The sequence below is a fragment of the Pogoniulus pusillus genome, chromosome 20, assembly GCF_015220805.1.
Source record: "Pogoniulus pusillus isolate bPogPus1 chromosome 20, bPogPus1.pri, whole genome shotgun sequence".
Taxonomy (NCBI): Eukaryota; Metazoa; Chordata; class Aves; order Piciformes; family Lybiidae; genus Pogoniulus; species Pogoniulus pusillus.
In genome coordinates, this window is record NC_087283.1 from 22,797,594 (window position 1) to 22,823,759 (window position 26,166).

The 26,166-nt window shown below is 63.9% G+C and overlaps 1 protein-coding gene across 1 annotated transcript; it reads right to left on the reverse strand.

Annotated features, from left to right (window-relative positions):
- Positions 1-348: 348 nt before the first annotated feature.
- Positions 349-22,363, reverse strand: CETP (cholesteryl ester transfer protein). The gene is made up of 16 exons (XM_064160621.1): positions 22,210-22,363; positions 18,103-18,217; positions 16,118-16,252; positions 14,440-14,510; positions 12,580-12,667; positions 12,380-12,449; positions 10,987-11,047; positions 8,900-8,991; positions 7,449-7,628; positions 5,285-5,335; positions 4,845-5,012; positions 3,671-3,738; positions 3,505-3,547; positions 1,785-1,854; positions 581-666; positions 349-494 (listed from the first exon to the last, which is right to left on the reverse strand). Exons 1-16 carry the CDS (start codon positions 22,361-22,363, stop codon positions 420-422), a joined length of 1,527 nt encoding a protein of 508 aa, XP_064016691.1. The 3' UTR covers positions 349-419.
- Between the last annotated feature and the right edge of the window lie 3,803 nt (positions 22,364-26,166).

Genomic DNA, 26,166 nt, shown 5'->3' on the forward strand with positions numbered 1-26,166 from the left:
GCTGGGCAGGGGCCAGAGGAGGCCACCGAGAGGCTGAGAGGCTGCTGGAGAAGCTCTGCTGTGGGCACAGGCTGGCAGAGTTGGGGCTGTGCAGCCTGGGGAGGAGAAGGCTGCAGGCAGACCCTGGAGCCTCGCAGAGATATTGAAGTGCAGCTCTGAGCTCTCCCTGCAGCCTTCTCCTCTCCAGGCTGCACAGCCCCAGCTCTGCCAGCCTGTGCCCACAGCAGAGGTGCCCCTCATTGGGCTGTGCCCTGCTGCTGGGGGGGTTGGGCTGGCAGATGTGGGGCGGTCCCAGCCCAGCCCTGGCCCGGGGGAAGGCGAAGCCCAGGCAGGCGGAGCCGAGCCCGGTCCCCTCGGCAGCGTTTAATGGCTCTGCAAGCGACCCCCCAGGCGTGGGCAGCAGCTGGGCAGCAGCAGCTCTACAGCTTGTCCTGCAGGAAGTCCAGCAGCAGATGCCTGGGGAAGCTGAAGTCGAGCTGGACAAGGACATAGCCCTGGCAAGAGGCAAGCAGAGCAAAGACATCAGTCGGTGCCAACCCTCCCCAGTGCCAAGGGCTGGGGGTGCCCCAGCTCTGCTCACCTGCCTGGTGATGATCTCAGGGTTCCTGATCTCAAACAGGTGAAGGCCTTTGCTGTTCATCAGCGAGGTCAAAGCTTCTTCAATCCCTGTGGAACCAGCAAACCCATCCAGCTCAGATGGTTGGCACCTGCTGCCAGCTTGGCACAAGCTAATTGTGCCCACCCCTGGCCCTCACCCTGGTGGGGACCTGACTTCTCATCTGTCCCAGCTGCTGCCAAGGGTCCTTACCCCCCCAGATACATCCAGCAGGAATGGGGGGGGTGCCCCCAGCAGCTGTCAGGGTGGTTGAGGTAAGGCTGCAGGTGGCAGTGAGGGTGGTGAGACATTGGCAGAGGTTTGCCCAGGGAGGTTGTGGAGCACAGAAGCACAGAATGGGATCAAAGATCAAAGACCCATTTGGTGCTTCTGTGCTCCACAACCTCCCTGGAGGTGCTCAGGACCAGGCTGGATCAGGCCTGTGCTGCTGGGAGGTGCTCCCTGCCCACGGCTGAGCTTTGAGGTCCCTTCCAGCCCCACCCATGCTGTGGATCAGGCTCCAGAGGAGCATCTCTGCTCAGCTGGGTGGGGAATCCATCCCCACGGAGCTCCTGCCCCTCCCTGCAGGCTTTGCAGGCTCAGGGTGGCTCAGTTCCAGCTCTCAGCTCTGCAGCTGGGAAGTTTAGTGGCAGTCACCAAGGTGATGCTGAGGCTGCAGCAGCTCTGCTGTGGGCACAGGCTGGGGGAGCTGGGGGGGTGCAGCCTGGGGAGAAGGCTCCAGGGGGACCTCTGAGCTGCTGCCAGAGCCTGAAGGGGCTGCAAGGAGGCTGCAGAGGGACTGCTCCCAAAGGCCTACAGGGGCAGGAGCAGGGGCAGTGGTCTGGGAGGAGAGCAGAGCAGATGCAGATTGGATGTGAGGAACAAGCTCTGCCCCAGCAGGCTGCTGGAACACTGCAGCAGGCTGCCCAGGGAGGTGCTTGGGGCCTCATCCCTGGAGACATTGAAGGTGAGGCTGGAGAGGGCTGGGAGCAGCCTGCTGCAGGGGAGGATGTCCCTGCTGGGTGCAGGGGTAGGACTGGATGGGCTCTGGAGGTCCCTTCCCACCTGCTGCAGGGGAGGATGTCCCTGCTGGGTGCAGGGGTAGGACTGGATGGGCTCTGGAGGTCCCTTCCCACCCAAGCCCCTCTCTGCTGGAGTGTGTTGGCACTTGCCCAAGGGCCACACTCACTGGAAGTCACTTCTGGGATGCCAGCTTGAGAGATGAGGCTCTGCAGGAAGCTCCTCAGGGATGGGTCGCTCTGGAAGGCAGAAGATCCACACGGGAGGGCTTTAGGGCACCGCCTGCAGCCACAGCTGGCCGGGGGAAGGCTTTCTGAGGCCTGACTTACCCCCCCTGAGCCAGCTGTGCACTTACCCCCCTGGGCCAGCTGTGCACTTACCCCCCTGAGCCAGCTGTGCACTTACCCCCCTGAGCCAGCTGTGCACTTACCCACCTGGGCCAGCTGTGCACTTACCCCCCTGAGCCAGCTGTGCACTTACCCCCCCTGGGCCAGCTGTGCACTTACCCCCCCTGGGCCAGCTGTGCACTTACCCCACCTGGGCCAGCTGTGCACTTACCCCCCTGAGCCAGCTGTGCACTTACCCCCCCTGGGCCAGCTGTGCACTTACCCCCCTGAGCCAGCTGTGCACTTACCCACCTGAGCCAGCTGTGCACTTACCCACCTGGGCCAGCTGTGCACTTACCCCACTTGGGCCAGCTGTGCACTTACCCACCTGAGCCAGCTGTGCACTTACCCCACCTGGGCCAGCTGTGCACTTACCCACCTGGGCCAGCTGTGCACTTACCCCCCCTGGGCCAGCTGTGCACTTACCCACCTGAGCCAGCTGTGCACTTACCCACCCTGGGTCAGCTGTGCACTTACCCCACCTGGGCCAGCTGTGCACTTACCCACCTGGGCCAGCTGTGCACTTACCCCACCTGGGCCAGCTGTGCACTTACCCACCTGAGCCAGCTGTGCACTTACCCCACCTGGGCCAGCTGTGCACTTACCCACCCTGGGTCAGCTGTGCACTTACCCACCTGAGCCAGCTGTGCACTTACCCACCCTGGGTCAGCTGTGCACTTACCCCACCTGGGCCAGCTGTGCACTTACCCCCCCTGGGCCAGCTGTGCACTTACCCCCCTGGGCCAGCTGTGCACTTACCCCACCTGGGCCAGCTGTGCACTTACCCACCTGAGCCAGCTGTGCACTTACCCCACCTGGGCCAGCTGTGCACTTACCCACCTGGGCCAGCTGTGCACTTACCCCACCTGGGCCAGCTGTGCACTTACCCACCTGAGCCAGCTGTGCACTTACCCCACCTGGGCCAGCTGTGCACTTACCCACCCTGGGTCAGCTGTGCACTTACCCCACTTGGGCCAGCTGTGCACTTACTCCCCCGGGCCAGCTGTGCACTTACCCCCCCTGGGCCAGCTGTGCACTTACGCACCCTGGGCCAGCTGTGCACTTACCCACCTGGGTCAGCTGTGCACTTAGCCCCCCTGGGCCAGCTGTGCACTTACCCCCCTGGGCCAGCTGTGCACTTACGCACCCTGGGCCAGCTGTGCACTTACCCACCTGGGTCAGCTGTGCACTTAGCCCCCCTGGGCCAGCTGTGCACTTACCCACCTGGGCCAGCTGTGCACTTAGCCCCCCTGGGCCAGCTGTGCACTTACCCACCTGGGTCAGCTGTGCACTTAGCCCCCTGGGCCAGCTGTGCACTTACCCCCCCTGGGCCAGCTGTGCACTTACCCCACTTGGGTCAGCTGTGCACTTACCCCCCCTGGGCCAGCTGTGCACTTACCCCACTTGGGTCAGCTGTGCACTTACCCACCCTGGGCCAGCTGTGCACTTACCCCACTTGGGTCAGCTGTGCACTTACCCCCCCTGGGCCAGCTGTGCACTTACCCCACTTGGGTCAGCTGTGCACCTGAGGACTCTAAACTCTATCCTGCAAGGAAGGGGGAAAGAGAGGGGGAAAGGTTCGCCCGAGGCTTGCTGAGCTCCTGCTCTTGTGCTGCCCTCAGGCATGGTCCCAGGGGCAAGGGAAGCCAGGAGGGGGCAGGGTGCCCACCTGGGCTCCGAAGGGTGCAGGAGGAGCTTCTTGTCTGCGTAGGCAGCTCGGATGGTGACGGTGACCTCCTGCGGGGGGATGGAGAGCAGCAGCACTGAGGCTGGCGGCAGGGAGCTGCACCCGGGCGCTGCTTCGCCTGCGGCCACCCTTTGCCTTCACCTCCAGCCGTGAGCAGAGCCCAGAGTCTCCTCCTTCCTCTGCACCCCACGCACCCCCACCCTGGCACCCACAGAGCCAGCCTGTGGAGCCCTGGACTGGCTCAGCCCTGGGGCTGCTGCTTCTCACAGACTGCCCGAGGCTGGGAGGGACCCTCCAGGGGCATCCTCTGCAACCCCTGCGGGCAGCAGGGACAGCTCCAGCCAGGGCAGGCTGCACAGGGACACAGCCAGGCTGAGCTGTCCTGATGTGTCCATCGACAGAGCCTCGAGCACCTCCCTGGGCAGCCTGTGCCAGGCTCTCCCCACCCTCCCTGGGCACAGCTCCCTCCTGATGCCCAACCTAAGCCTGCCCTGCTCCACTGCCAAACCATTCAGCCTGGAGGGGAGGAGGAAGTTGCTGAGCAGGAGAGTGGTGAGAGGCTGGAATGGGTTGCCCAGGGAGGAGGTTGAGGCCCCATGGCTGGAGGTGTTTGAGGCCAGGCTGGCTGAGGCTGTGAGCAGCCTGCTCTAGGGTAGGGTGTCCCTGGGCATGGCAGAGGTTGGCACTGCCTGCTCCTTGTGCTCCCTTCCAGCCCTGACTGCCTCTGTGATTCATTGCCCTCAGCCTGTCCCCGCAGCCCCTCCTGAGCAGTCCCTGCCCAGCTGCCTGCAGCTCCCCTGCAGCTCTGAGCCCTCCCTGGAGCCTTCTCCAGGCTAAAGAGCCCCAACTCTGCCAGGCTGTGCCCACAGCAGAGCTGCCCTGGTTGGAGGTGTCCCTGCTGCCTGCTGGGGGGTGGGACCAGATGGCCCTGGGGGGTCCCTTCCAGCCCAAAGCAACCTGGGAAGCTGTGAACAATCTCTGACCCCTTCTCAGCACCCAACACCAAGAGGAGAGGTGCAGGAGCTCAGATGTCTTCTCCACCTCTCCTGGCCCAGCCACCAGCCCTTCCCTGGCAGTGCCTGAGCACCAGCAGGGCTCCAGACTCAGCACAGAGCCTGTGCCAAGGTGCTGAGGGGCAGGGGAAGCACGAAGTGACCTTCTCCATGTAGAGCACCACCCGCGGCTGCTCCCCTGCAGGGAAGATGCTGATCTCCGCCGCCACCAGCGACTCCACCACGGCGCCTTGGGGCTGCAGCGAGATCCGGGGCTGGGCAAGGCTCCACACCCTGGCCACGGAGTCGTTGTAGGAGCTGCCTTGAAAGATCTGCTCAGGGGAGGAGCGAGGGAGGAATCAGGCCACTTTGTCCCACGGCTGCAGCCCCTTTCTACCCCCCAGTTCCTCCCCCACACCAGCCCAGAACCTCCAGCAGGATGCAGGGAACCTGCGCCAGGGATGGGGCAGGAACCCTCCCTGCAGAGCAGCCCCACCCGGGAGGGCAGCGGGCAAGGGAGGGCCAGGAGATGTCAGAGTGCAGCAGCAGCCAGGGGAGGGGTCCTCATCTGGCACCGACGGCCCCGGAGAGGAGCAGGAGTTACCTTCTGCACCGCCTGCCGCTGCGCCTCCGACTGCGCCGCTCCGAACAGCGCCTGCGGGCACAAAGCGGGCACGGGGCAGAGGGGGCACAGCAAGGGGGTGCCCAGCCCTGTGCATGCGCCTCAGGCACGGCTGAGGGACCCCCCCTTCAGCCTGGGGAAGAGGAGGCTGAGGGGGGAGACTTCATTGCTCTCTGCAGCTCCCTGAGAGGAGGCTGCAGCCAGCTGGGGCTGGGCTCTGCCCCCTGGGCTCAGGTGGGGAACCAGCCTGGAACTGTGCCAGGGGAAGCTTAGGTTGGAGAGGAGGAGAGGAGGAGGAGGAGGAGGAGGAGGAGGAGGAGGAGGAGGAGGAGGAGGAGGAGGAGGAGGAGGAGGAGGAGGAGGAGGGGGAGGAGGAGGAGGAGGAGGAGGAGAAGGAGGAGGAGGAGGGGGAGGAGGAGGGGGAGGGGGGAGGGGGAGGAGGAGGAAATTCCTTTGCCGGTGGAGTGGTCAGGGCTTGGCAGAGGCTGCCCAGGGAAGTGGTGTGCCCATGCCTGGAGGTGTTCAGCAAAGAAGGGTCAGCCTCTGCTCCTTGGTGCCAAGGGATGGTGGCAGAGGCAGAGATGGCTCTAAGCTGCCCCAGGGGAGGGCCAGGCTGGAGCTCAGGAAATGTTCCTGCCCTGGAAGGGGTCTCAGAGCTTGGCACAGGCTGCCCAGGGCAGGGCTGCAGTGCCCATCCTCGGGGGAGCAGCAGAGCCTGTGGGGCTGTGGAGCTTGGGGAGTTGGTTTGGTGCTGAGCCTGCAGGGCAGGGCTGAGGCTTGGGCTGGGTGCTCCATGGACTCATAGATTGGGTTGGGTTGGAGAGGACCTTAAAGCTCAGCCAGTGCCAACCCATGCCATGGGCAAGGGCACCTCCCACTTGCCCAGGCTGCTCAAGGCCTCATCCAGCCTGGCCCTGGGGACACCTCCAAATCTTTGATCCCATTCTGTGCTTCTGTGCCCCACAACCTCCCTGGGCAGCCTGTGCCACGCTCTCACCACCCTCACACTGCACAACTCCTTCCCCAGCTCCACTCTCAGCCTGCTCTGCCTCAGCTCCAAACCATTGCCCCTTGGCCTGCCTCAGCCCCCCTCAGCCAAAGGCTCTCTGCAGCCTCCCTGCAGGCTCCCTCCAGGCCCTGGCAGCAGCTCTGAGCTGCCCCTGGAGCCTTCTCCCCTGCAGGCTGCACCCCCCAGCTCCCTCAGCAGTGCCCACAGCAGAGCTGCTCCAGCCCTGGCACTACCTCTGTGCCCTCCTCTGGCCTCACCCCAGCAGCTCTGTGCCCTGCTTGTGCTGGGGCCAGCAGAGCTGGGGGCAGGACTGGGGGTGAAGGGTGAGCAGAGCTGCAGGCAGGGCTGGGGGGGGAGGGCTGAGCAGAGCTGCAGGCAGGGCTGGGGGGGAGGGCTGAGCAGAGCTGCAGGCAGGGCTGGGGGGGAGGGCTGAGCAGAGCTGCAGGCAGGACTGGGGGGGAGGGCTGAGCAGAGCTGCAGGCAGGGCTGGGGGAGGGCTGAGCAGAGCTGCAGGCAGGGCTGGGGGGGGAGGGCTGAGCAGAGCTGCAGGCAGGGCTGGGGGAGGGCTGAGCAGAGCTGCAGGCAGGGCTGGGGGGGGAGGGCTGAGCAGAGCTGCAGGCAGGGCTGGGGGGGAGGGCTGAGCAGAGCTGCAGGCAAGGCTGGGGGGGGAGGGCTGAGCAGAGCTGCAGGCAGGGCTGGGGGGGAGGGCTGAGCAGAGCTGCAGGCAGGGCTGGGGGGGGAGGGCTGAGCAGAGCTGCAGGCAGGGCTGGGGGGGGGAGGGCTGAGCAGAGCTGCAGGCAGGGCTGGGGGGGGGAGGGCTGAGCAGAGCTGCAGGCAGGGCTGGGGGGGAGGGCTGAGCAGAGCTGCAGGCAGGGCTGGGGGGGGAGGGCTGAGCAGAGCTGCAGGCAGGGCTGGGGGGGGGAGGGCTGAGCAGAGCTGCAGGCAGGGCTGGGGGGGGAGGGCTGAGCAGAGCTGCAGGCAGGGCTGGGGGGGAGGGCTGAGCAGAGCTGCAGGCAGGGCTGGGGGGGGAGGGCTGAGCAGAGCCCAGCGGCGCAGTCTCTCCTCTCCTGCCCTGCTGCCTGCCCTCCCCTGTGTGCGATGTGAGCTGGGGGAGGGGAAGCAGCCCTGGGGTGGTACCTGGAGCTGGTGGCCTGTGATGGTGCCCTGCAGGCGCTGGTCCAGGAAGGCTGCTGAGGCCAGGGAGCTGAGGACGTGCTGGGAGAACCAGAAGTAGAGCATGCGGGAGGCAGGCAGCAGCGCCGGCGAGAAGCCTGAGTCGCCGAAGGCAGCAGACTGGTTCTGGTACCACACCAAGCCCTGGCAGGCAAAGCAAGGCTGGGGCCAGGCCAGGGGCACAGCCTGCACACAGCCCTCTGCAGCATCTGCCCAGGAACACTCACAGAAGAGCAGAGGCTGGAGAGCATCCAGGCCAATGCCCCTGGCAGAACAGGGGTGCCCAGGCACACAGGGACACAGCCAGGTGGGGTTGGAAGGTCTCCTGAGCAGGAGGCTCCACCACCTCCCTGGGGAGCCTGCTCCAGGGCCTCACAGTGAAAGTTTCTCCTTCTGTTCCCCTCCCCTGCTCCAGCTGGCACCCCCTGCCCCTTCTGCTGCCATCCCTGGGCAGAGCCTGGCTGCATCCCTGCACATCTGCAGCAGCAGCAGCAACGAGGGCAGCCCTCAGGCTCCTCTGCTCCAAGCAGCCTCAACACCCTCAGCCTGTAGCACAGAACATCTCCCCTGCACCTGCACTGCCAGCAGAAGGCCTGGCTGCCTGCATGCCAGGGCAGAGAGGGCTGAGAGGCTGGCACCAACCCACACCCCAGACCTTTGGCTGCAGCACAGCCTTGGCAGCGAGGGACCAGCCCAGGCCCCCAGGCAGCAGCATCAAAGGGGCCAGGCAGAAGAGGACCTGAGGGTACTGGTTGGCAGCAGCTGAAGAGGAGAGAGGGGGTGCCCAGGTGGGTCAGCAGTGGTGTGGGCAGCAGGAGAAGGGCAGGGATTGTGCCCCTGGGCTGGCACTGCTGAGGGCACAGCTTGAATCCTGGGGCCAGGTCTGGGCCTCTCACTCCCAGAAGGACACTGAGGAGCTGGAGCAGGTCCAGAGCAGGGCAGGAAAGGTGGGGAAGGGTCTGGAGCAGAGGGCTGGGGAGGGGCAGCTGAGGGAGCTGGGGGTGTGCAGTGTGGGGCAGAGGAGGCTGAGGCAGAGCTCATTGCTCTGTGCAGCTCCCTGAGAGGAGGCTGCAGCCAGCTGGGGCTGGGCTCTGCCCCCTGGGCTCAGGGCATAGGAGGAGAGGACCTGGGCTGGAACTGTGCCAGGGGAGGCTTAGGCTGGAGAGGAGGAGAAATGTCTCTGCTGGTGCAGTGGTCAGGGCTTGGCAGAGGCTGCCCAGGGAGTGCCCCTGGCTGGAGGTGCTGCAGAGCTGTGTGGCCATGGCACCTGGGCAGAGGGTTTGGTGCCCAGGGTGGGGCTGGGTCAGTGCTAGGCTGGGTGCTCTCAGAGAGCTTCCCCAGCCCAAGCCAGTCTCTGGTTCTGTGGTTCCATCACCAGCTGCAAGCCTCTGGGGGTGCTGCCAGGGGCAGCTCACCTTGTGGTAGGACTCCACGTAGCTTGCTGTTATTAAAGGAGCTGATGCCAGGGAGATGTCTACTCCAATGCCCTTGTCCTGGACAAAGTTTGCTGCAGGGAGAAAGGACAAAGACCTCAGACCACAAACCCAGCTTTAATCAGGGCTCACAGCAGCTGCTGCCAGGATTAGCTGCAGGAGGTGCCCAGGGGCTGTAAGGACACAGGCTGCAGAGGTGGCCCAGGAGAGCCTCCTGAGGTTCCACAGCAGCAGCAAGTGCAGAGTCCTGCAGCTGGGCTGGAACAATCCTCACTGACAACCCAGGCTGGGGGAGGAGGTGACAGAAAGCAGCCCTGAGGGGAAGGCCTTGGGGGTGCTGGTGGGGGAGAGGCTGGGCAGGAGGCAGCAGTGGGCACTGGCAGCACAGAAGTCCAAGGGCAGCCTGGGCTGCATCCAAAGCAGCGTGGGCAGAGGTGGAGAGAGGAGATCCTGCCCCTCTGCTGTGCTCTGGGGAGACCTCAGCTGTGGGACCCCAGCACAGGAGAGACCTGGGCCTGATGGAGAGGGTCCAGAGGAGGCCACAGAGATGATCAGAGGCTGCAGCAGCTCTGCTGTGGGCACAGGCTGGGGGAGCTGAGGGGGTTCAGCCTGGAGAAGGGAAGGCTGCAGGGAGACCTTAGAGCTGCTCCCAGCACCTGAGGGGGCTGCAAGCAGGCTGCAGAGGAACTGCTCCCAAAGCCTGCAGGGGCAGGAGCAGGGGCAGTGGTCTGGGAGGAGAGCAGAGCAGATGCAGATTGGATGTGAGGAACAAGCTCTGCCCCAGCAGGCTGCTGGAACACTGCAGCAGGCTGCCCAGGGAGGTGCTTGGGGCCTCATCCCTGGAGACATTGAAGGTGAGGCTGGAGAGGGCTGGGAGCAGCCTGCTGCAGGGGAGGATGTCCCTGCTGGGTGCAGGGGTAGGACTGGATGGGCTCTGGAGGTCCCTTCCAACCCAACCCAGTCTGGGATTCTGTTCTCCCAGGTCACAGAGCAGCAGGGAACAGCCTCAGGCTGCAGCAGGGAACAGCCTCAGGCTGCAGCAGGGAACAGCCTCAGGCTGCAGCAGGGAACAGCCTCAGGCTGCAGCAGGGCAGGTTTGGGCTGGGCACTTATTTTGTTCAGACCTCACCCCCAGTCCTGCCTCCAGCTCTGCTGGCCCCAGCACAAGCAGGGCAAAGAGCTGCTGGGGTGAGGCCAGAGGAGGGCACAGAGGTGGTGCCAGGGCTGGAGCAGCTCTGCTGTGGGCACTGCTGAGGGAGCTGGGGGGGTGCAGCCTGGGGAGGAGAAGGCTCCAGGGGCAGCTCAGAGCTGCTGCCAGGGCCTGAAGGGAGCCTGCAGGGAGGCTGCAGAGAGCCTTTGGCTGAGGGGGGCTGAGGCAGGCCAAGGGGCAATGGTTTGGGGCTGAGGCAGAGCAGGCTGAGAGTGGAGCTGGGGAAGGAGTTGTGCAGTGTGAGGGTGGTGAGAGCCTGGCACAGGCTGCCCAGGGAGGTGGTGCAGGGCAGAGGTTGGTCAGATGTGGTGCTCAGCTGCATGGGTTCATGGTGAGCATGGCAGAGCAGGGGCAGTAGCAGGACCTGACCACAGAGGGACAGTGGCTCAGGCTGGCAGGGACCTGTGACCTTTGAGCCCAGTCTGTGCTTCTGTGCCCCACCACCTCCCTGGGCAGCCTGTGCCAGGCTCTCACCACCCTCCTGCTCCTTCCCCAGCTCCACTCTCAGCCTGCTCTGCCTCAGCTCCAAACCATTGCCCCTTGGCCTGCCTCAGACCCCCTCAGCCCTCACTCCTGCAGCTGCCCTCTGCCCTCCTGCAGCTGCCCTGCCCCTCTGCCCACTGCAGGAGCACCTCACCAACTGCAACCTGAACCAGTGCCACCAGCCTGGCACCCACCCTGAGCCCCAGCCCCCAACACACAACACTGCCAAGACTGGGTTTGCTGTCGCCTGGCAGGGGTGGGGATTTGGGCCCCACAGCCACAGCTCTGCAGGACCTCAGGGCTGCAGGTGGCCACTGCCCTGCTGGTGCCCAGTGGGAGCTGTGCCAGGGGCAGCAGAGCCCCCAGGGCTGTTTACCTGCCAGCTCGTGGATGAAGTTGGCCAACATCTGGGCGAGGGAATTGATCTCACTGCAGACCTGCAGGGGAGAGCAGAGGGAAACTGGAGCTGGGGGGAGGAGGAGCTGGGCTGGGCTGGGGACACCTTCCCCAGCCCGAGAGTGGGGAGAGCCTGGGGGGGGCTGCCCAGGGAGGGGGTTGAGGCCCCATGGCTGGAGATGTTCCAGGCCAGGCTGGCTGAGGCTGTGTGCAGCCTGCTCTGGGGTAGGGTGTCCCTGGGCATGGCAGGGGGCTGGGCTGGGTGATCTCCTTGGGTCCTTTCCAACCCCTAATATCCTGGGATCTGTGACCTGGGATCTGTGATCTGTGACCTGTGATCTGTGATCTGTGACCTGGGATCTGTGACCTGTGACCTGTGATCTGTGACCTGGGATCTGTGACCTGGGATCTGTGATCTGTGATCTGTCACCTGTCATCTGTGACCTGGGACCTGTGATCTGTGATCTGTGACCTGTGATCTGTGACCTATGACCTGTGATCTGTGACCTGGGATCTGTGACCTGTGACCTGTGACCTGGGATCTGTGACCTGGGATCTGTGATCTGTGATCTGTGACCTGGAATCTGTGACCTGTGACCTGGGACCTGGGACCTGTGACCTGTGATCTGTGACCTGGGATCTGTGATCTGTGATCTGTGACCTGGAATCTGTGACTTGTGACCTGTGACCTGGAATCTGTGACCTGTGACCTGTGACCTGGGATCTGTGACCTGGGATCTGTGATCTGTGACCTGTGACCTGTGATCTGTGACCTGGGATCTGTGATCTGTGACCTGGGATCTGGGATCTGTGACCTGGGATCTGTGACCTGGGATCTGTGATCTGTGACCTGGGATCTGTGACCTGGGATCTGTGACCTGTGACCTGGGATCTGTGACCTGGGATCTGTGAGCCTGTGCGCTGTGAGCTGTGCCCTGGGGGCTGTGCCCTGGGGGCTGTTGCTCAGAGCCCAGCAGCATCAGAGCCCCCCAGGATGTGCCTTGCCCACAGCCCCGCAGGCATCCAGGCTCAGCCTGGCTGTGTCCCTGTGCAGCCTGCTCTGGCTGCAGCTGTCCCTGCTGCCTGCAGGGGCTTGCCCAAGGCGACCTCGGAGGCTCCCATCCAACCCAGGGCAATCTGAAGCTGAACCAGAGCCAGCACAGCCTCAGCACAGCCTCAGCACAGCCTCAGCACAGCCTCAGCACAGCCTCCCGTGTGGGTGCCCTCAGGAGTCGTTGCCTCACTGGTCACAAGCACTGCTGCTGCCTGCCAGGGCATGCCCAGGAGCCACAAGCACTGCTGCTGCCTGCCAGGGCATGCCCAGGAGCCTGCAGCCTTCCTCCCACGCCCCCCAGGGCAGTACTGGACCTCACCTCTCTCCTGAGAACAAACTTGAGCGTGAAGGAGATGAAGTCTGTGAAGAGCTGCTTCAGCCAGCCTGGCCTGCAGGAGACACAGGGAGCATGGCCCAGAGCCACCCAGCGAGCCCCAGGCTGGGCACTGCCCAGGCTGGAGTGCCCAGGGAGCAGCAGCTGGGCTGCCTGGAGGCTGCTTTTGGGGGGGGCAGACTCACTCCTTGTCTCCTTGGAGGTGCAGAGTCAGCTTGTGGAAGGTCAGGTAGCAGTCTGAGGCATCAGCAGCCACTTGGTCCTTCTGGCACACTGCAGGGACAACAAGGAGAGGAAGGAGCCAGTTTGCTGCCAGGAGGAGGAGGAGGAGGAAGGCTGCAGGCACAGCAGGGCTGCCCACACCTCTTGGGGAGTGATTTCACAGAGGGGCTCAGGTGGGAAGAGACTTCAAAGCTCATCTACTGCCCAGGGCCCTGGGGACACCTGCAGGGATCAAAGATCCCATTCTGTGCTACTGTGCCCACAACCTCCCTGGGCAAGCCTGTGCCAGCCTCTGCCCACCCTTCTCCTGCAGAAGGTGTCAGGCACCCACCTTTGGATGCCTGCCAGCTCTACCAGCTGCTGCTTCAGAGGCTCAGTTGTGCCCCAACCTTCACCCAGGAGAAGCTGGGCAAGGTCTGAGCCAAAGAGGAGCTGAGCTGCACTGCAGCAAGGTCAGGGATAGCAGAGCTGTGCCCAGGCCAACCTCAGGGGGTTCAGCCAGACCAAGGGCAAGGTCCTGCAGCTGGGTCAGGGCAATGCCAGGCACCGAGAGAGGCTGGGCAGTGCCAGGCTGGAGAGCAGCCCTGGGCAGAGGGACCTGGGGGTGCTGGTGGCTGAGAAGCTCAGCCTGAGGCAGCAGTGGGCACTGGCAGCCCAGAGAGCCCAGCAGAGGCTGGGCTGCAGCAGCAGCAGTGTGGGCAGCAGGGCCAGGGAGGGGATTCTGCCCTCTGCTCTGCTCTGCTCTGCTGAGCTCACAGCTGCAGCCCTGTGCCCAGATTTGGAGCCTGTGCCAGGAGAGGGCTGGAAGGTGCCCAGAGGAGGGCAGGAGGATGCTCAGAGGGCTGGAGCTGCCCTGCTGTGGGCACAGGCTGGCAGAGTTGGGGCTGTGCAGGCTGGGGAGGAGAAGGCTGCAGGGAGAGCTTCTGCAGGGGCTGCAGGAGAGCTGGGGAGGGACTTGTGAGGGTGTGGGGGGTGCTAGGGCTGGGGGGGATGGAGCAGAAGTAGGAGTGGGGAGATGGAGATTGGATGCCAGGAAGGAGCTGCTCAGCAGGAGGGTGCTGAGAGCCTGGCACAGGTTGCCCAGGGAGGTGCTGGAAGCCTCATGCCTGGAGGTGCCTCAGGCCAGGCTGGAGGTGGCTGTGGGCAGCCTGCCCATGGCAGGGGTTGGCATTGGGATGGGCTGCCCGGGGAGGTGGTGGAGTCCCGAGGCCTGAGGCACTGGTGCCAGGGCTCAGCAGCTGGCAGGGTTGGGTGCTAGGCTGCACTGCCTGACCCCAGAGGTCTGCTCCTGCTGCGTCTGTCCCTGCCCAGGGCAGGGCTGGGGCTGGGTGGTCCCTGGGGTCCCTCCCAGCCCTGTCACTTGTGTGACTCCTGAGAGGCTTCCCCCTGCAGGGCAGTGCTGGCCTGGCTGGCCCCAGCTGCAGGAGGGGACTGCAGGGGTCGCAGAGAGGCTTGGGCTGGAAGGGCTCTTCCAGGCTCCTCTAGTCCCAGCCCCCAGCAGGCATCCAGCAGTGCCAGCTGCCATGAGCTGGGGAGGCCTCAGCTGCCTGGCTCTGTGGAACCTCCCCCGGGGTCTTTGGGGTCACCCAGAGGTGAGAAGTTGTCCCTCAGGGCAGTGCAGGAGCCTGGGCACCCTCCAGCTGCTGCGAACCAGCTGGCAGCACTGGCACCACCTCCCTCTGCCTCCTCTGGGGCCACGCTCCGTGCACAGGGCAGCAGAGGACCACTGCCAGCCTCCAGATGGCAGCCAGCCTCGGGCAGGGCCCAGGCTGGCAGCTGCTCCGGAGGGGCAGGCACAGGCAGCCCCCCCAGGTGCCACTCACTCAGGTCGATGTTGATCTGGAGGTCGATGGAGGACTCGATCTCAAAATCCACTGCATGGAACAGCCTCAGGCTGGGAGGGCAAAGGGAGGACAATTAGCAGCCTCTGCATGCCCCCCCCCCGTGCCATGAGCTGCCAGGCAGGGCTCACAACAGCCTGGCATTGTGCCAGGAACCCAGCAGAGAGCAGCTGCCCTCTGGCATTGCCCTGGCACCACTGCAAGGCACTGGGGGCAGCAGGGAGGGGGCAGCTTCACCCTCAGCCCCCCTCGGAGCTCCCAGAGCAGCAGAAGGGAGTGGAGCAGTCACTGGGAGCCACAGGGGGCATGGCTCAGAGACCTGCCCAACCTCCTGCCACGGGCATGGAAGTGGCACAGAACCACCCAGCCTGGAAGAGAGTTCCAGGCTCACCCAGCCCAACCTAGCACCCAGCCCTGCCCAACCAACCACACCATGGCACTCAGTGCCAACCTAGCACCCAGCCCTGCCCAACCAACCACACCATGGCACTCAGTGCCAGCCTAGCACCCAGCCCTGCCCAAACAACCACACCATGGCACTCAGTGCCAACCTAGCACCCAGCCCTGCCCAACCAACCACACCATGGCACTCAGTGCCAACCTAGCACCCAGCCCTGCCCAAACAACCACACCATGGCACTCAGTGCCAACCTAGCACCCAGCCCTGCCCAACCAACCACACCATGGCACTCAGTGCCAGCCTAGCACCCAGCCCTGCCCAACCAGCCACACCATGGCACTCAGTGCCAACCTAGCACCCAGCCCTGCCCAAACAACCACACCATGGCACTCAGTGCCCAGCCAGCCTTGCCTCCAACCCCTCCAGCCACAGCCACTCCACCACCTCCCTGGGCAGCCATGCCAGTGCCAATCACTCTCTCTGCCAACAGCTTCCTCCTCACAGCCAGCCCACACCTGCCCTGCCACAGCTTCAGCCTCTGTGCTTTTGTTCTGAACTAGACTTGGCAGCTCGAGGCCTCATCCAGCCTCCCCCAGGGAGGGGCATCCACAGCCTGCATGTTCCTGGCCTGGGACACCTCCAGGGAGGTTGTGGATCAAAGATCCCATTCTGTGCTTCTGTGCCCCACAGCCTCCCTGGGCAGCCTGTGCCAGGCTCTCACCACCCTCACACTGCACAGCTCCTTCCCCAGCTCCACTCTCAGCCTGCTCTGCCTCAGCTCCAAACCATTGCCCCTTGGCCTGCCTCAGCCCCCCTCAGCCAAAGGCTCTCTGCAGCCTCCCTGCAGGCTCCCTTCAGGCCCTGGCAGCAGCTCTGAGGTGCCCCTGGAGCCTTCTCCTCCCCAGGCTGCACCCCCCCAGCTCCCTCAGCAGTGCCCACAGCAGAGCTGCTCCAGCCCTGGCACCACCTCTGTGCCCTCCTCTGGCCTCACCCCAGCAGCTCTGTGCCCTGCTTGTGCTGGGGCCAGCAGAGCTGGAGGCAGGATTGGAGGTGAGGTCTGAGCAGAGCAGAGCCCAGGGGCACAATGCCCTCTCCTGCCCTGCTGGCAGCAGTGGAGCTAATCAACACTGCTGACCCCTGTGCCCCTGAGCCAAGCTGGCAGTGCTGCAGGGCCAGAGGAGCTGTGGCCTCTCTGCACCCCCTGGTGCCAGGGCCCTGTGCCCGCTGGGGGCTGGGCAGCTGCCAGCTGTGGGTACTCACAACCAGGCGCCGGCGTAGCCGTAGGTCAGGGTGCCCTGGAAGGAGGCTGTCACGTTCCTGATGGCAATGTGGATGGCATCTGCTTCCCTCAGCTCCACCTCGCTCTGCTCCAGGCTCAGCTCCTTCACCTGGATGCTGCAGCAGCACAGACCCTGTCGGTGCCCAGCCCCAGCTCTGCCCTGCCCCACGTTGGCCTCTCAGACCATTTTGGCAGCTGGTGGCAGCTGGGCACAGGTGGGCACAGGTGGGCACACAGCCAGCACTGTGGGTGTCTGGACTGGCACCAGCAGGACCACTCCCAGGGAACCCAGCCCAGCTTCCCCACGGCTCACCTGCACCCTGGGGGCAGATTTGGGAAGCTGGAGGCTGTGCCCACCCCTGCTCCACACAGGCTCCTGGCTTCACCCCCCCCAGAGTGATTTGCTCTCTGCCTGCTTGCTTGGCAGAGGACCAAAGGATGACTCAGAAGCACCTGAGGCTGGAGAAGCCCTTTCAGATCATCCACTCCAACCAGTCCCTAAGCCTACCCTGGCTGGGGCTGAGCCATGGCCCTCAGCACCACAGCTCTGCCTCTCAGACACCTCCAGGCATGGGCATTCAGCCACCTCCCTGGGCAGCCTGTGCCAGGCTCTGGGAACCCTTTCAGGGAAGAGCTTTGCCCCAGTGGCCAACCTAAACCTGCCCTGCTGCAGCCTGAGCCCCTTTCCTCCTGTCCCATCAGGGGCTACAGACAGGAGGAGGCTGAGCCCCTCCCAGGCTGTGCTCTGGGACCCCTGCAAGGAGCAGAAGCAGCAATGCCAATTGGCACCATCCTGTGTGAGCTCCACCCTGCCCTGCTCCCGGGACAGGGCATCTCCGGGCTGCTGCAAGCCACACACACCCACTGTGCCCCCAGCCCCGGGGCTGTTGGCTGGCAGCAGGCAGGGCTGGTTTGCTCCTGAGGGTCTGTGAAGTGCCCACTCTGGTCCCAGCAGCTTTTGCCTGGCAGGGAGAGCACTCAGAAGGACCTCTGAGCACTGCAGCTTCCCTGTGCTGCTGGGACAGGAGCTGGGGCAGTGCTGCAGGAGCAGCCCTGCTCCATGCCAGACTCCTTGCCAGCTGCAGGAGCTCTCTCTGCCTTTGCTCCCTTGCAGTGGTTGTGCCCAAACTACTTCAGAGAGCCACAGAATGGGTTAGGTTGGAAGGGACCTCAAAGCTCAGCCAGGGCCAACTCCCATGCCATGGGCAGGGGCATCTGGCACCAGCACAGGCTGCTCAGGGCCTCATCCTGCCTGGCTCTGAACACCTCCAGGGAGGTTGTGGAGCACAGAAGCACAGAATGGGATCTTTGATCAAAGATGCCATTCTGTGTTGCTGTGCTCCACAACCTCCCTGGGCAACCTGTGCCAGGCTCTGCCCACCCTCACTGCCAACAAGTCCTCCCTTCTCTCCCCTCTGCCAGCTCAAAGCCATTCTCCCTCCTCCTGGCACTGCCAGCCCTTGCCCAGAGTCCCTCCCCAGCTCCCCTGCAGCCCCTTCAGGCACTGCAAGGCTGCTCTCAGCTCTCCCTGCAGCCTTCTCCTCCCCAGGCTGCACAGCCCCAACTCTGCCAGCCTGTGCCCACAGCAGAGCTTCTCCTGCCCTCTGCTTGAAGTTATCCACACGGCAAAGCCCAGCACGGCCCCAGTGACATCCTGCTGACCCGAGCAGCTCCGAGAGCCCCAACCAGGTCCCCCCGGGCCGCTCCATGTGCCATGGGCACCATCTGTTGGTGGCAGCCCTGCAGTGCCAGAGCTCCCCATGCCTGTCGGCAGCGAGGTGCCTGCTGAGCTGGAAGAGCTCTTCAGTGACAGAGCAGCAGCCTCAGGCTCAAGGTGCAAACGATCTGCAGGGCAAGGGCCAGAAAATGAGTGTGGCCTGGCCCAGGGCTTTGCTCTCAGCAGCAGCTCCTGGCTGCTCTCTGTCAGCTCCCAGCTCCCCTGGCACGGGGGCAAGGAGACACTCACTTGGTCAGCTCGTAGGCCACCTTGCCAAGGAGCCTCATGGACCTCTCCCCAGTGATGTTGGGGAACTTGGCGTTCCTGAAGGCTGTCTGAACCACCTGGGCTGTCTCCTGGTTCACTGTGGGAGCAAGGAGAGGGCAAAGATCACTGAACCAGCACAGAACCAGCAATGAGCAACACAGAGGCAGCAAGGAGCAGCACAGGAGGACCACAGGAGGAGCACAGGAGCAGCAAGGAGCAGCACAGGAGCAGCACAGGAGCAGCACAGGAGGAGCACAGAGCAGCACAGAGCAGCAAGGAGCAGCACAGGAGGACCACAGGAGCAGCAAGGAGCAGCAAGGAGCAGCACAGGAGCAGCACAGGAGCAGCACAGGAGGAGCACAGAGCAGCACAGAGCAGCAAGGAGCAGCACAGGAGGACCACAGGAGCAGCAAGGAGCAGCACAGGAGCAGCACAGAGCAGCACAGAGCAGCACAGAGCAGCACAGAGCAGCACAGGAGGAGCACAGGAGCAGCATAGGAGGAGCACAGGAGCAGCAAGGAGCAGCACAGGAGCAGCACAGGAGCAGCACAGGAGGAGCACAGGAGGAGCACAGGAGCAGCACAGGAGCAGCACAGGAGCAGCACAGGAGGAGCACAGAGCAGCAAAGGAGCAGCACAGGAGCAGCAAGAAGCAGCACAGAGCAGCAAGGAGCAGCACAGGAGCAGCACAGGAGCAGCACAGGAGGAGCACAGGAGGAGCACAGAGCAACAAGGAGCAGCACAGGAGCAGCACAGAGCAGCACAGAGCAGCACAGGAGCAGCACAGGAGCAGCACAGAGCAGCAAGGAGCAGCACAGCAGCAGCAATGAGCAACACAGGAGTAGCACAGGAGCAGCACAGGAGGAGCACAGGAGGAGCACAGAGCAACAAGGAGCAGCACAGAGCAGCACAGGAGGAGCACAGGAGCAGCACAGAGCAGCAAGGAGCAGCACAGGAGCAGCAAGGAGCAGCACAGGAGCAGCAAGAAGCAGCACAGGAGCAGCAATGAGCAACACAGGAGTAGCACAGGAGCAGCACAGGAGCAGCACAGGAGGAGCACAGAGCAACAAGGAGCAGCACAGAGCAGCACAGGAGGAGCACAGAGCAACAAGGAGCAGCACAGAGCAGCACAGGAGGAGCACAGGAGGAGCACAGAGCAACAAGGAGCAGCACAGGAGCAGCAAGGAGCAGCACAGGAGCAGCAAGGAGCAGCACAGAGCAGCACAGGAGCAGCACAGGAGCAGCAAGAAGCAGCACAGAGCAGCACAGGAGCAGCACAGGAGGAGCACAGGAGGAGCACAGAGCAACAAGGAGCAGCACAGGAGCAGCACAGAGCAGCACAGGAGGAGCACAGGAGCAGCACAGAGCAGCAAGGAGCAGCACAGGAGCAGCACAGGAGGAGCACAGGAGCAGCAATGAGCAACACAGGAGCAGCACAGGAGCAGCACAGGAGGAGCACAGAGCAACAAGGAGCAGCACAGGAGCAGCACAGAGCAGCAAGGAGCAGCACAGGAGCAGCACAGGAGCAGCACAGGAGGAGCACAGGAGCAGCACAGGAGCAGCACAGGAGCAGCACAGGAGCAGCACAGGAGCAGCACAGGAGGAGCACAGGAGGAGCACAGAGCAACAAGGAGCAGCACAGAGCAGCACAGGAGCAGCACAGAGCAGCAAGGAGCAGCACAGGAGCAGCACAGAGCAGCAAGGAGCAGCACAGGAGCAGCACAGAGCAGCAAGGAGCAGCACAGGAGTAGCAAAGGAGCAGCACAGGAGCAGCACAGGAGGAGCACAGGAGGAGCACAGAGCAACAAGGAGCAGCACAGAGCAGCACAGGAGGAGCACAGGAGCAGCACAGGAGCAGCGCAGGAGCAGCAAGGAGCAGCAAGGAGCAACACAGGAGTAGCACAGGAGCAGCACAGGAGCAACACAGAACCAGCACAGGAGCAGCAAGAAGCAGCACAGAGCAGCAAGGAGCAGCACAGGAGGAGCACAGGAGGAGCATAGGAGGAGCACAGGAGCAGCACAGGAGCAGCACAGGAGCAGCACAGGAGGAGCACAGGAGCAGCACAGGAGCAGCACAGGAGGAGCACAGGAGGAGCACAGGAGCAGCACAGGAGCAGCACAGGAGGAGCACAGGAGGAGCACAGGAGCAGCACAGGAGCAGCACAGGAGGAGCACAGGAGCAGCACAGGAGCAGCACAGGAGCAACACAGAACCAGCACAGGAGCAGCAAGAAGCAGCACAGAGCAGCAAGGAGCAGCACAGGAGGAGCACAGGAGGAGCACAGAGCAGCAAGGAGCAGCACAGGAGGAGCACAGGAGGAGCACAGGAGGAGCACAGGAGCAGCACAGGAGCAGCACAGGAGCAGCAAGGAGCAGCACAGGAGCAGCACAGGAGCAGCACAGGAGCAGCACAGGAGCACCAAGGAGCAGCACAGGAGCAGCACAGGAGCAGCACAGGAGCACCAAGGAGCAGCACAGGAGCAGCACAGGAGCAGCACAGGAGCACCAAGGAGCAGCACAGGAGCAGCACAGGAGCAGCACAGGAGGAGCACAGGAGGAGCACAGGAGGAGCACAGGAGGAGCACAGGAGCAGCACAGGAGCAGCACAGGAGCAGCACAGGAGGAGCACAGGAGGAGCACAGGAGCACCAAGGAGCACCAAGGAGCAGCACAGGAGCAGCACATTACATTAGGGGTTGGAAGTGGCCTCCAACGATCACACCATCCCAGCATCCCATAATGTCAGGGGCTGGAGGGAACCTCCACAGCTCAGCCAGCCCAGCCCCTGCCAGAGCAGGGGCACCCAGAGCAGGGCACACAGCAGCACTTCCAGGCAGGCTTTGAGTACCTGCAGAGGGAGACTCCACAGCCCCCCTGGGCAGCCTGTGCCAGGCTCTGAGAAGCCTTTCAGGGAAGAGCTTTCCTCCAGTGGCCAACCTAAACCTGCCCTGCTGCAGCCTGAGTCCGTTTCCTCCTGTCCCATCAGTGGCTACAGACAGGAGGAGGCTGAGCCCCTCCCCAGCTGTGCTCTGGGACCCCTGCAAGGAGCAGGAACAGGAGCAGGAGCAGCAGGGAGCTTGCAGCAGCCTCCTAAAGCAGCAGCAGCAGCAGACACAAACCTTCCAAGGCTCCACTGCCTCTGCCCTTTCTCCTGGCCCAGGCCAGGCACTTGGGCAGGATTTTTTCCTCCTTTTGTGTGCCCCAGCAGCTTCCTGTGCCACTGCTGGAGGGGACAGGACAGAGCTGTCCCCACACTTTGCAAAGCACAAATCATTCTCCCCCACACACCTGAGCCCCCAGCTTGGTGCAAACAGCCCCCCCAGGAGCAGGCCACCTTGTTTCTCCCCTTCTGCCCATCAACCCCAGGAGATGAGACTGCAGCAAGGTGAGAACTCAAACCTCTGTGCTAGCTCTGCCAGCAGCCAGGGAGGAGCAGAGCTAAACCTCTGGGCTGAGGAGGGAGGCTTGAGACCACTCCCCAGCTCCTCGGAGGAGCTCACTCCAGGTGCCCAAGCTTTAAACCCTGCTCCAGGGCAGCCATTCGTAGAATCGTTAAGGTTGGAAAAGGTCTTCAGGATCTCTGAGTCCATCTGGGAGTCAGCTCAGGGCATCACAGATGGATTGGGCTGGGAAAGCTCTCTGAGAGCAGCCCAGCACCACCACGGGCACCAAATCCTGGCCCCAAGTGCCACGGCCCAAGAGGCATGGGCACTCCACCACCCTCCTGGGCAGCCTCTGCCAAGCCCTGACCACTGCACCAGCAGAGACATTTCTCCTCCTCTCCAAACTAAGCCTCCCCTGGCACAGTTCCAGCCCAGGTCCTCTCCTCCTATGCCCTGAGCCCAGGGGGCAGAGCCCAGCCCCAGCTGGCTGCAGCCTCCTCTCAGGGAGCTGCACAGAGCAATGAGCTCTGCCTCACTGAGCTCCCTCAGCTGCTCCCCATACCCCTCGCCAGCCTCGGTGCTCTGCTCTGGACACCCTGCAGGTCTCTCCTGCACTCCGTGGGTACATCACAGCAGCGGCAGAGCCCCCAGGAGGGCTGCGTGGCGCTGCGGAGGGCAGCGGCAGCCCCGCAGAGCTTGGGGCACTTACGGAGCAGTGCCGCAGGCTTGGTCATCCTGCAGACGATCCCGCTGGAGCCGTAAGGGGAAGGGCCAAACTCGCAGGCTGCTGCCGTGTGCATGAGCACCAGCAGCATCCCCAGGAGCCCAAAGGTCTCCAGCTTCATCCTGCCGGCTCCGAGCATCTCTGGGCAGAGCCGGAGAGCGCCGCCAGGAGCGAGTGGGGCTTGGCCGCGCCCAGGGCTGCTTTCATACCTCCAAGGAGGGCTGGCAGGGAGCAGGACATGACCTGCTTCCTCCACTTATCAAAGCTCATCACACGCTTCCTAACCCCCCCAATAGCTTCCTTAAGGCTCTTCAAGCCTTCCTCCCGCAGCAGGACTTGGCTCTGCTCCTGCCAGGACTGCTCACCCTCAGCCTACACTGAGGCAGAGCAGAGAAACCTGCAGGAGGGATGGAGGTGAGGAGGGGATGGGGGTCAAGGGAGCAGCCTCTGCTCCAGCAGGAGCTGCATTTGCTCCTCAGAGAGGAACAGTTCACAGCTGTGCACTCCTGCAGCAGCTGCCCGGCAGAGCTCTGTGCAAAAGGGACACACAGCTCAGGGTGGAAGGGACCCTGGAGCTCAGCCAGTGCCAAGCTCTCTGCCATGGGCAAGGGCACCTCCCATCCACACAGGGTGCTCAAGGACTCATCCAGCCTGGCCCTGGGGACACCTCCAGGGAGGTGGTGGAGCACAGAATGGGATCAAAGATTGGTCTGAGCCAGGCCGAGGAGGAATGGTTTGGACCTGTGATCTTTGATCCCATTCTGTGCTTCTGTGCCCCACAGCCTCCCTGGGCAGCCTGTGCCAGGCTCTCACCACCCTCCTGCTCCTTCCCCAGCTCCACTCTCAGCCTGCTCTGCCTCAGCTCCAAACCATTGCCCCTTGGCCTGCCTCAGCCCCCCTCAGCCAAAGGCTCTCTGCAGCCTCCCTGCAGGCTCCCTTCAGACCCTGGCAGCAGCTCTGAGCTGCCCCTGGAGCCTTCTCCTCCCCAGGCTGCACCCCCCCAGCTCCCTCAGCAGTGCCCACAGCAGAGCTGCTCCAGCCCTGGCACCACCTCTGTGCCCTCCTCTGTGCCCTCCTTGTGCTGGGGCCAGCAGAGCTGGAGGCAGGATTGGAGGTGAGGTCTGAGCAGAGCCCAGGGGCACAATGCCCTCTCCTGCCCTGCTGCCCACCCTGCTCTGGCTGCAGCCAGCACACAGCTGCCTGCTGGGCTGCAGGAGGGCACTGCTGGCACCTGGGCAGCTGCTCAGCACCCAACACCTCCACCTCACCGCGCAGAGCTTCCCCCTGCTGTCCAACCCAAACCTGCCCTGCTCCACTTTCAGACCCTTGCCCCCATCCCCACAGGCCCTTCCAAGCACCGTGAGGGTCTTGCTGCTGCTGCAGCGAGGCTCTGAGCAGCTGCACTGCAGCCATGGGCTGGGGGCTGGCAGCGCTGCGGCAGGGCAGGTGGCATCCCGTGGGGCTGCGGGAGCACACTGGCAGCCTGGGCAGGGCAAGGCAGCAACAGTGACAGTGACAGCGAGGCAGGAGTGACTGTGACAGTGACAGAGACAGCAATGTGACAGTGACAGCAATGGTGACAGTGACAGTGAGGCAGCAGTGACTGTGACAGTGACAGAGACAGCAATGTGACAGTGACAGCAATGGTGACAGTGACAGCAATGGTGACAGTGACAGTGAGGCAGCAGTGACTGTGACAGTGACGGAGACAGCAATGTGACAGTGACAGCAATGGTGACAGTGACAGCAATGGTGACAGTGAGGCAGCAGTGACTGTGACAGTGACGGAGACAGCAATGTGACAGTGACAGCAATGGTGACAGTGACAGCAATGGTGACAGCGACAGTGAGGGCAACAGTGACTGTGACAGCGACAGTGGCAGCGAGGGTGACAGCAATGGTGACAGTGACAATGAGGGCAAGTGACAGCAAAGGAGACAGCAATGGTGACAGTGAGGGTGACAGGGACAGAGAAGGAGACAGTAATGGTGACAGGGACAGAGAAGGAGACAGCAATGGCGACAGTGACTGTGAGGGTAACAGTGACTGTGACAGCGACAGTGGCAGCGAGGGTGACAGTGACAGAGAAGGAGCCAGCAATGGTGACAGTGACAGTGAGGGCGACAGTGACAGGGCAATGGCGACTGTGATGGTGACTGTGACTGTGACAGTGGCAGTGTCAGTGGCAGTGACAGTGGCAGTGAGGGCAACAGTGACAGCGAAGGCGACAGTGAGGGTGAGGGCGATTGTGACGGCGACAGCGAGAGCGCAGCGGCGCCGCCCCCGCCGCGGGCTGAGCCCTTCCTGCCGGCAGCCCCCGCCCGGCCGCGCCGCTGCCTTCCGGAGCCGCGGAGCGAACGGCCGCGGGTACCCCCCGGGGCACTGCCGGTCACCGGCCCCAGCGGCACGGCCGAGCCCAGGCTGCTCCGCCCGCACCCATCCGCCAGCTTGCGGAGCAGCACCGCACTGGGGCTGCCAGGGAGGTGCCAGCAAGGTGGCACCAGGCTGCGCGCAGCGGTGCCCGGGGACAGCGCAAGGGGCAGCAAACAGCGAGTGGCAGAGGAGGAGCTGCACCTGAGCACAGGAGCACAGAGAGGTTCGGCTCGGGAAGGGGCCTCAGAGATCAGGCAGTGCCAACCCCCGGCCATGGGCGAGGGCACCTCCCACCCACAGGCTGCGCAAGGACTCGTCCAGCCTGGCGCTGGGGACACCTCCAGGGAGGTGGTGGAGCACAGATCTTTGATCCCATTCTGTGCTTCTGTGCCCCACAGCCTCCCTGGGCAGCCTGTGCCAGGCTCTCACCTCCCTCACACTGCACAGCTCCTTCCCCAGCTCCACTCTCAGCCTGCTCTGCCTCAGCTCCAAACCATTGCCCCTTGGCCTGCCTCAGACCCCCTCAGCCAAAGGCTCTCTGCAGCCTCCCTGCAGGCTCCCTTCAGGCCCTGGCAGCAGCTCTGAGCTGCCCCTGGAACCTTCTCCTCTGCAGGCTGCACCCCCCCAGCTCCCTCAGCAGTGCCCACAGCAGAGCTGCTCCAGCCCTGGCACCACCTTCCTGGTTCACCAGCAGAGACATTTCTCCTCCTCTCCAGCCTAAGCCTCCCCTGGCACAATCCCAGCCCAGGTCCTCTCCTCCTGTGCCCTGAGCCCAGGGGGCAGAGCCCAGCCCCAGCTGGCTGCAGCCTCCTCTCAGGGAGCTGCACAGAGCAATGAGCTCTGCCTCAGGCTCCTCTGCCCCACACTGCACACCCCCAGCTCCCTCAGCTGCCCCTCCCCAGCCCTCTGCTCCAGACCCTTCCCCACCTTCCCTGCCCTGCCCTGGACCTGCTCCAGCTCCTCAATGTCCTTCTGGGAGTGAGAGGCCCAAAGCTGACCCCAGGGTTCAAGCTGTGCCCTCAGCAGTGCCAGCCCAGGGGCACAATCCCTGCCCTGCTCCTGCTGCCCACACCACTGCTGATCCAGCCCAGGCTGCTGGTGCCCTTCTTGCCCACCTGGGCACCCCCTGGCTCCCCTTCAGCTGCTGCCACCCAGCACCCCCAGGGCTGCCTTTTCTGCTGGGCACTTGCCAGCCTCTCTGCCCCAGCCTGGAGCCCTCCTGGGGTTGCTGTGCCCCAGGTGCAGGACCCAGCCCTGGGCCTTGTTGAACCTCAGAAGTAAAGGTGAAGTCTTTTGCCCTGCTCTGGCTGCCTTCTGTGCCCTCCCTGCTTGTGCAAACTTCTCAGACCCACAGACCCACCTCCTGTTCCCTGCCAGGGTGCTCCCTTGGCCCTGTGCTGTGCAGCCCTGCAAAGACCTGGCAGCATTTTGCCTGTCTGTGAAGTGGCTCAGCCAGGCCTGCCTCAGCTGGGCACTGTCCTCTGCAGGTCCTCCTGGCAGAGGCCTTCTGGCTCTTAGCCTGGCACGGAGTGGTTGGGTAGAACCTTGGGGGTCCTCCTAGAGACCACC